This window comes from Papaver somniferum, unplaced genomic scaffold (genome assembly GCF_003573695.1).
Source record: "Papaver somniferum cultivar HN1 unplaced genomic scaffold, ASM357369v1 unplaced-scaffold_135, whole genome shotgun sequence".
NCBI classification, from domain to species: domain Eukaryota; kingdom Viridiplantae; phylum Streptophyta; class Magnoliopsida; order Ranunculales; family Papaveraceae; genus Papaver; species Papaver somniferum.
Genome location: NW_020622713.1, coordinates 14,571 through 25,192, shown reverse-complemented (window position 1 = coordinate 25,192; position 10,622 = coordinate 14,571). Strand labels below are relative to the sequence as shown.

The following is a 10,622-nucleotide window of genomic DNA, read 5'->3' as shown; positions in this document are numbered from 1 at the left end:
CTATTCTTGCTCAGTATTTTTGGTCTCTTGATTCTTAGAAAACAATCGTGTAAAGCTTATGTTTTCTTTCTGTTCTCAAAATTGTTATTATAACCAGGTAGTCAATGCAAATTAATGGAGAATAAATTGGATTAATTGCTGCAGTTAAAATTCCATTCAAAACAGTAAGAAAACGGGCAAATAAATCATGCCATAATTCGCGCAATTAAAACATAATTAAGTGCCGTTCCCGAAATAATATAATATATATAAATATATATACAATAAGTAAGGTGAGGGATTCGATCCTGAGACCTAACCCTCCGGGTCCAAAATACTTAACCACTGGGCCAAGCTCGAATTGTTGATATAAATGTACAAAAGAATTATTTTAAAACATATATCCCAACAGATGCACAGTTGTGTTTTGCTAAATTCAATTAGCTTTGCAAGAAAAATCAGTTAGCCCTAGATTGTACAATTTCTTAATCGTAAAATACTCATTAAAAAGTAAGCACAAAATATGCCTATTTTTTTTTGGGACAATCATCATATTTCAATTCATACAAATCAAAATCGTGATTACATGGTCGCTAACAAGAATAATAAAAACATCAAAATATAAACTAATCAAAACCCTAATATAAATAAGGACATCAATTACAGATGGATCGCGAAGAGAAAGAACGATAAACAACAAAGATATCCGAAAGAATTTTATGTATAAGGGAGAGATGGTGGTATACCCGGAAATAAAATCCGACCATTTAATCTGATTGTATTCTTCTTCTTTGATAAGAGATGCTTCTAATACAAAGGAGTACTTTGCCTATAAATTTCTCGACCTGCACGAACACGGATGCCGATTCAAAGCGATGTCGTGATGAATCGTTGATGATTTTGAATCAAGAATAGAAAGCCACAAACCAGCCATTAAAATTTGAAGAACTCGCCCCACAACGACGAAGAAAAAAACCATCCCAAAACGACGAAAAAATATGTCAAAAGACACCAAAAATGATGTAAAAACATTTTATTCAATTATCTACTATCAAAAACTTTAAAAGAAAATGAATCCTTGCTCGGATCTGGTCCAAAAGGACCAAATCTGAGCAATACAACTCTAGGGTTTTTTTTTTCTCTTTTTTCTTGAGAAAGGGAAGAGGAAGAGGAAGGATGAGCCTAATTTTTTTGAACGGCTTTCAGTGTATATTTGCCCCCTAGTAAAATAAAAATACTTACTTCGTCACCGTGCTTGGTAGCTAGTATTTTAGCATAGCCATTTTGTTTTTCTATCATGTGGCTAGGATCTCACTTTTAAAAAAAAATATAGGAAAGGAATTATATTGCTGAGAATAATAACCTACATATTGTTTTTGTCTAATTGGACCATATCATTAAATCCAATCAGGCAAAATATCTGAAAAAACAAAACTACTATGTTCAGACCTTGCATATTTTGCAAGTTCATCAGCTAAATGGTTTGCCTTTCTTTTAAGACGAGAGCATTCCCAAAACTCAAACTCTCTTAAAATTATTAAAGCATTGGAAATAAGATTATAGGTAGTCCAATTCACATCCTTTGAGTTTCCTTTTAGAACATTGATCACATTGCTACAGTCTTCCTCTATGTGAATTCTTGTTTTCCCCTCTTCTTTAACCCACAATACTGCAAAATTCTTAATGTATGACGCATCAAAGTTGATTTTATCAACCAAATATTCGGATGGTGACCATTTAGGCATCTCACTTGTTGTTAATTGAAAATGGTTCCAAATTCCGAGTCCATTAAGAGAAGGATTCTACATTTTACAGGTGAATATATAGACTAAAGTGAAATTAAAATGGAATCTTACGATCTTCCGTCTCGAAATATAGAAACGTGCACTCCTTGCGCATATTGGAGTATTTCTTTCAATTTCCAAATAAACATCAGTTATTACTGCGTTACGATGGTGCATTTATAGGAAATCCTAAAACTATTAGGTAAGGCTTTATTAAAAAGAATCATTGTGGTGTAGTTGCAAAAATTCAGCTTATGACCTTCAAGTGTTGAGACACTCCATTTTCGAAATGGAGAAAAATGCACGTTTTCAACTTTCTTTTTTTCAATTTTCAATTGATCATCAGTAGGTACTGTATTGTGATGGTACATCTAGAGGGAATCCAAGAACCACCGCTTTATTGAAAAAAAATCATTCCGGCGCATTTGTATTTTTTTGTAGATGCAAAGATTGACATTCAGCAAACATAGAATGTCTCGGTTCAACTGATACCTACTATCCACACACCGACTGTATCATAAGATCCTAAGCAAAAAAGTGTTAGTTTAATGATTAGTTACGTGTTAATGGATTATGTTGTTGGAGTAATGTGGGTAGATATTGTTTAAGTAGTAACTACTAAAAACAACTGCATTGGATTCTCTGACAGGAATCAGGGGAAAAATCCAAACCCAAAAAGGTGGTGTTGGTCCAGTTGGACAGAAAATGACTACTGCTTTTAGCAAAAACTATTTCCTGGACGGTGATGTCTGTGATTTAAGACACTATATTCCTTACCCCTACCATGTGTTTGTTTCAATTTCTCAAAGAATATCGGCTTTCTAGTCCTAGTTCAGGAAAACTAGAGACTGAGACACTTTCTAGTGCCGAACTGAAATTCTTGCAAAAAAAATTCATGCACCAGTCCACCAATGAAGCTTGGAATGGTCCCAGACTCCATCCACAAGGGCCATGATTTTATTTATGCTAAATCAAGAGACGGGATACCTCAAAAAGGCCATTCCAGCGTGGGAAAACCAACCCTTTTTTATTATCCTCTTATATCTAATATCCTTTCTTTATTAGGGTGTCTCTCAAGATAAATATACCCGTTGTGTCGGGTGTGGCGTGGTGGTGGGGGTGGCCTGGTGGGGGGACTGATTTTTGGAAACTTCGTCGGTGACACTGTCAAATATTCGTCGAGATTGCAGCATATGTTGTTTCATGCTATGTTTGTGTTTTTTACCATGTCGTTTAGGTGCATTCAGAGGACATGGCCAGCCCAAAATGATTTCCGTCACTGTGGAAGGATGGTGGGAGATAAATTGTAAGCACACAACTGTAACCAACCTCGTTCTACAGTTTTTGAACAGAGCAGAAGCATGGGAGTGGGGTGGTGGTGGATGAGGGGGTCTAGCAGGCTGCAGGCAGGCACAGTGATGACAGCCCTCATCGTACCATATGGTGGTGGTGCCCTACTTCTATCTGCCCAAGTACCCATAAATTATGTCCAGCCAACAAACAAATTCAACGAATTTAGTGTATTTTTTATTAAAGACTATACTATATCAGAATGAAGACGCACAACCACACTTGATAATTGCATTTTTCAGGGTTCAGTTCCAGGACATCTTAATGGTATTTATAACCTGAAAACTGAAACATAAGGACGTATGGAGGGGAGAGTCGCTATTTGGTCTCTTAACTCCTCTCTTTTGTCCCATTTCCATTATTAGATTCTTCATCTCTTATTCACCAATGTGTTGTAATGTAGGGGAAGTCACCGCATAATTCCCCCACACATGAAGTCTGCTAAGAATCACAAGAATTATATGGCCAACAAACGGCCAGGATAGGGTTCACATTTTCACCACCTTACCTTACATCATGTGGATAACAATTTCAAAGTTTCAGCCAAATTTGGGTCCGATACCTATAATTTCTGAACCTCATTCAGAATTTGCTGCCCCACGGAAACACCCCAACCTGCATTTTCTTATTATGAATCACCTGAGTGACAGTAACACAAAAACATGGAGTTTTGGATTTTCTCTTGCAAAATCTAAACCCGTTTTGTGGATTCATATTCAAAATGCAATACAAGATTGCAACAAATGGTGCCTTGCAGTACTGAGGGGGAAGAAGAAAAAAGGAAAAAGTAGGTGACCAACCAAAAGACGATGCTGCTAAATAAAAGATACCAGTGGTTCAATGCAGTACTCCTGCTCGAAATAAAAGCACATGAAAACACCTCGGGAGATCAGATTTTAGGTTGTGTACATGCATTAAACATTACGGAGGACGTTTTCATATCAATACCTCAAGTTTATGGGTTCAATTATGTAGTTTCAAATTCACAAAATACTAAAGCTGGGACAACCTTCATTAAGGGAATTTATACGCCAAAATTTAAAAGTGGGAGATCGGCTTATAAGGGTGTAAAGTAAAGGTGGAAGTACCTCGAGTTCTTTTCACAGTGGCTAGGTCGTGAGCAAAGACCAGATTTCTAATTCTTTCAACTGGCATACCAGCTCAAATGAATCAAGCATCTAATTGTGGTGAGACGTTAACAAGCTTGGCGTATCGAGCTGACGGGTCCAACTCCACTCGAAATCCAAGATAAGTAAGTGCAGGGACATCTACAGACCCTTTAATCTCCAACTCTGCTACAACTTTCTGGTTCTCTTGGATTCCCTCTAGCAAATTCCTCACTCTGCCCATATTGCACATTCCCTCAAAAACTCGTTAGCTTCATTAATCAGTACACGTTGTTTTAGTCAAAAGGATAGCATCTGTCCGCATAATTTCGTCTCATACATGCTTCATTTTATACAAACAGTCGGCCATGCTGGAAACTATATCCCTCATAAACCCTTCAAGAGGGCAAACCTGCAGTTGTATAGAACTGCTCCCTAGTGGAATAGAAGACTTCTTGGTCATTGAGAGGGTGCTCCAGCTTACGAAGAAAATCTGGAAGTCCTAATGTCAGTAACGAAGAAAATCTGGAAGTCCTAATGTCAGTAATGAATCAACAATAGGGACTGATTCTTCATTTCGTAAATTAGTTCTATCCTGTGCACAAATAACACTCAATAACCAAGAACATCAACTGCAAGATAACCAGTTGAACAAATATTACCTAGTAACCTTTTGAACAACTCCCTTTAGTATTCCAGAAACCGAGGGGTGAAACTCCTTCAATCAGTGAATTCACAGCGTTTCTTGCTCCAGCTTCCGCAGAGGATACTGAGTAGAAATTCATTCTCTAGAGTAATATTAGCAGTATCCTTCAAATCATCATTCTTATCGAGAGCACCAGTCGTGCTCAATTCAGAAAATAGCGACATAAAATAGGATCCCTCAACAAAGATTTTTCCAAGATCCCCCAATAACCAATCTTCTCCTAGAACACCTGGTACAAAAGAAAGAAAAAAGTTGAGTACCAAAAATAAAAACATGTGTTTGATAACAAAGAGTTCGATAAACCTTAACTTCAGAATTTAAGTTAGTTGTTCCATACACAAACATGTCAGCTTACTAACAAGAGATCAAGACACACAAAAAAATAAATACCTATTGCAGCAGTTCTAACAATTTCCGAAACAATCTGGTAGTCCTCGAACCTCGCAAAGCCGTCTCATTATTTCATCGCTTCCATTGCAGCAACCATACTCAAGAGTCAGAAATTCTGGAACTCTAGCAATATCTTTGAATACAATAAAACAGGAAAGAAACCCAACCAAACAGCAGCCTGGTGTTCTTCCCCCCGATCCAGATATATCGCCAAGAAGCTCCAACCCGAATCAGATAATCTAATTTAAAACTAACCAAAACTAATCGAATTGAAAGCTCAGGCAACAGCATCAATTTCTTCCTCTAAAGAGCAATTATGATTCATAAATTTACCAGCACTAAGGTTTCTAAGAAGTTTCAAAGACAACAGAAGAAGATAATGACTTGAATAAGAAATCAAACACCCTGCAAGGTCAAGAACCATTCGAATGATCTTCCAAGTAGCAAGGTTTAAGAGAGCATCAGGAGTTTAACAAGTTTCATTACGTGCTTTAAGGGCTTGGAATAATTTGACACAATTTGCAGTAACAAGTATTGGTTCAAGAATGTGCACAGGTATAACCAATGTCAGTAACAATAACAGTAATTCTCAGTCTCTTAAACACAAAAGTCGCACAAAGACCACAAAAACGAGATTGATTAAAGGATAAAAGCTTTGAGTCTAGATTTTCTTTAAACATTCAAACATAAAAACTAGAAAAATCGCAGTACATCATTAGCTAAACAAGAACATTTCAAAACATAAAATCTCATGATTTGGATCCTTAGCCATCTTTCAGTTTAGTTAGCCTTATATAAACTGTGTTGCAACGATACGGATACGGTATCCGATACAGGATACCAATACGTTACTAGGATACACCAACAAAAAAATGGTAATACGGCGATACGGAATACTCAATATTAATCTGTAGTCTTAAAAAATATATATATATCATATATGAGATAGAAACATAACAGAATACATAAGAACCAAATAATATATGGTTACATATTGTGCACTGGATTTTATTGTTTCCACCACCTTCGTCACTTTTTCCTTGTTTTTCAACATAATTCCAAAGGGGGGTGTTGAGATTTGCGTCTTTTCTTTTCTTGCTCATAGTTGTATATCAGTATCTGGGATAAATAGGGTTTGGGTATTCTACTGGTTTTGGAGGAGATAAAACAGAGAGAGTTAGAGGTAATCAGATAAGTGTTGAGATTAAGAGGAGGAGGAGAAAGTTTGGGATAAGTATTGACTGGAGGGGGTGATGACAGCTGGTGATAAATATCTAACTTTTATTAGTATTAAAGAAATATATGGACAGTTGTTGCTTCTTATCCAACTTTTGGTATTTTAACTAAAAAAAGGATTATACAGTTGGTATTGGCCGTATTGGATACACGTATCCATACAATACGTATTGATACGCCAAAAAAATAAGTTTTGACGTATTGTTGCAACACAGCTTATATTCCAGTCTTCTCCTACATTTTTTGGCACCAAGATCTCTCAGTGAGACAAAGCTGTTAATGTGATGAGCTGCTTGATAAGACACGGCTTTATGACCATTTTCAACCTTCCTAAGTTTTTCAAGTATCTCAGTTTTTGGATCATAACAAGAGACAAACCTGTCATCCTGCCAAAATAAAACCTTACCTTTCTGAGTAAAAGCGCGTGGAATAAGATCAATTCTAGTTTCAGCTTGCACAGTGAACTCCTTGTTCCAACTAAAAGCTCCATTTTGTTGCATGTTCGTAACATTGTGCTTTTTCAGTAACCATATGTCGACTTGTGCATTTCTCTTAAATCCGTCTGATTTTTGATGAACAAGACATAACAAGTCTCCAAGCACAGACAGTCTCCTAACATCGTAATACGTCTTGCGTTTTCCAAGAGGTGGTGAAGCTATATAGTAGAATTCTTCATTGGCTAAGCTGAAGGCAGTAATACTTGACGCCTCCTGATCCAGCCAATGTATCTCTCCGTTTACAAGAACACCCTTTGAACATGAGCCACCATTACGAAACAGCGGGGGAGGGATTTCTTTTTCCTCCTTCCAATCATTACTCTCATTGCCAAGAATATACACTTGAAAACAACATGCACCACTAAATTTCTTGTAGATTCTAACAATTTTACTGATCAGTTGATTTACTATAGCCAAACCCACTCACCATCCAATGTATACCAACATTCTCTTCAATTGGGTATCTCGGAAGAGAAACATGCTCTCTGGTAACTGGATTAAATATGTGGATAGGCTCATTCAGCTTACGGTGACGCACAGGAGCACAAACCAAACCATTGCAAGAACTAAGATTCACCAGGAGTTCCGCTTCAGACTTGGTCTGGTTGATAGGAGGAACGTGGATTTTTCTATTCTTAATTTCATAAGACTTGTTCTTAACATCCACACTGTATTCCACATAGTGAAGGCTGCAGCCCATAAATCCCTTATCTCCTATTAAAAGATCAGGTTTATCCCCAATTTTCTGTAACAAAAGGAACCCAGACTGAACAATCTCATGTGTATTAGAACTAGTTGAGAAATCCTGATTATCATCAAATTTAAGCAACAGTAACTTATGGCGAGCCAAGTGAGTTTGAACAAATGAGGGATCCTTGACGAGATTGCGCCATGTTTTACAAACGAGTTTGCAATCTGAAACTGAATCAACATGTAAACGAGAGAATATGTTCCATGAAATTTCAATTGGGAGACCGTTCATACTGTACCAATTTTCAGTACAGGAGCCGAGAATCAGAAACAGGATAGAATTATGAATAAAAGATTACGTCAAAAAGGGGATTAAGGTCACCAGAGAATAATTACCCTTACCTTCCACGGTTTGATTCCATTTCCTTTTATCTGGCTATTTGGGTTTCTTCTGATTTGTAATCATCCAACTTTTTGATTTTGTGCGACATCAAAAGTGGACTACTGAGGCCAAAGTGTGGTCAAAAATGACAAACCCTAAAAGTGTATTTTCCAGATGCGTATTTTCCGGGCGCCACAACTTTGCTATGTATAACAATTGACATCGTTGTAGAGAAGAAGCGCACAATAATGAGATAAATACGCAGGGGGATAGGGATTTTTCTTGAAGGCTATTATGGGGGTGTCACCATCTAATAGAGGGGGCTTCATTTGGATATTTTAGTGACCAAAAATCTGGTTATGGGGTACTTTTGATTCAATAGCAATTGTCCAAACTACCCTTCAATTAAAATTAAACTTAAAAACAGAAACAAAACCTAATTTATATTCTTCATTCTTCACATTTCAATTGCTCTTCTTCTTCCTCTCCTCTTTCTCTTCATCCTTTTCATCGTAAATCCATTTGAATTCATTTCATCGAACAAACCCACGGTGTATGTAAGGTAATAATCGAACATACCCATCTTTGTTTACTTGTGTTTTATGCTTAAAATAGGTTAGATTGAATGAAATCGAAGTAAAATTAGAGTTTTAGTTACTTTTTGCTAGTGTTATGTCTGGATACGTTACTAGATTTTTCAATCGTAATTTAATTTTTGAAGAACTTACGCCTATATTTAGTTCAATTCAACCGTAAACTTTTATTTACATGTTGTATTACGTCTAGGTTTAGTTGAATTCCAACCGTAATTTTCAATTTTACATCTAGGTTTAGTTTACTGAATTTTCCTTTCGTCAACCTCGCCGTAAATTTCAATTTTACGTTCAGGTTTGGATTGATTCCAACCGTAGAAATTGGTTTTACGTCCAGGTTTGGATTAATTCCAACCGTAGAATTTTATTTGCATGTAGTTTTACATCCAGGTTCCTTTTAATTCCAACCGTAGAAATTGATTTTACGTCCAGGTTTGGGTTGATTCCAACTGTAGAAATTAATTTTACGTCCAGGTTTGGATTGATTCCAACCGTAGAAATTAACTATTATCTAATAAAATTGAATTAAATTAAAATTAACTAAAGGGTTGTTCGGTCATTACAAAATTATTTGAGATAAGGAGCTTCTGATATTACTTCTGGGTGACCCGTTTTTGTCCTGTTAGATGATGCCCCTTTAATAGAATGTGACACCCCAATAATAGCCTTCTTTTTCTTTTTCCTTGGCCGGTTTGGAACTCAAATCGTTAGTATCATGACCCAATAACTTGTATTACAATGACACTGGCTATAGTTTTGAAATGCATGTCATTAGATTAGGGATATCTTAGGGACATCTGGTTCCTCTGTCCTGTCTCAAAAATTACTGTGTTATTCTTATCGTTGTACAAAATATAAGTTACTTACGGTATGTTTGTGTTTCTAAACGTCTAAATTAGTCTTTTTAACTAGACCATTAGTTGTTTTTTTTTATGTTTTGATTGATCAAATTTGTGTGTAAATAAAAATTATGTCATATTTAAACACAAAATCGTCCAGGTTCAAGTTAATAGCTATGGCCAATTATTAGTGATGTCCATTATTTTTTCTTTAATCCTTCGCAATCAGATAGGTTGGTCATAATTGAGTTGTATATTTTAAGAAGTAAGAAAAAATTTTAAGAAAATATGTGATTGGCTAGGTTACTATTATGAATGGTAAGAAAATTTCAAACTTCCCAACCTAGGTAATTTCAAATTTAAAACTTCTGTCAACGACAAAATTTTGGATAGGAAAAATTTTGCGGAATAAGAACTGGGGCAAAAAGCTTCTGCACATATATAATAACTAAGTTGGCTATAGTAAATATTTATCCGAAGTATTATGATTTTGAGCACGAAAATAAACGATTTGATTTGAAACAACATCCTTGTACTAATAACATATAAAAAAAATTTTGAATATAAAAGACACATTAAAATGTTGCAAATCAAATCTTACTTCTAAAGCAATAAACATGTTCATCAAAATAACAAATAAGAAGATCATCTATCTCCATATCTGTTCTTGTTCTATATGGAAGTCCTCTCTAGAAGTCTCGTACATGCTGAGCACCTTGGTCTGATACTTGGTACTCGGATATGTTCTAGAGCCTCTCCCATAAGCCATCTTTTGTTTGTTAATGAGTGCATGGTTTTCTGTAAAGCGAACTTGGTGAACATCCTCAGTTATTTCAGTTCTTCTTTTCGGCAAATGACCAACTTTATAAAATCTAGTATTTTATTCAGCAAAAACACTGCTCCTGAAATTGCTAATAATATAAGCCTCTTCATGAAGGTCCAAAAGATTGACATTAATGATAAGTACTTGGGATCCCCTTTATTCACCAATCAAACAAGATACGAGTATTTCAACCCTGATAATAAGTTGGAAAAATGGAAATTTATGCCCAACGGCAGAGCCACCATGA

At 36.0% G+C, this 10,622-nt stretch overlaps 1 protein-coding gene across 1 annotated transcript; it reads right to left on the bottom strand.

Moving 5' to 3' along the window:
• Nucleotides 1-4,939: 4,939 nt before the first annotated feature.
• On the bottom strand, nt 4,940-8,160 carry LOC113334117. The gene is made up of 4 exons (XM_026580455.1): nt 8,141-8,160; nt 7,490-8,031; nt 6,790-7,389; nt 4,940-5,154 (listed from the first exon to the last, which is right to left on the bottom strand). Exons 1-4 carry the CDS (start codon nt 8,158-8,160, stop codon nt 4,940-4,942), a joined length of 1,377 nt encoding a protein of 458 aa, XP_026436240.1.
• Between the last annotated feature and the right edge of the window lie 2,462 nt (nt 8,161-10,622).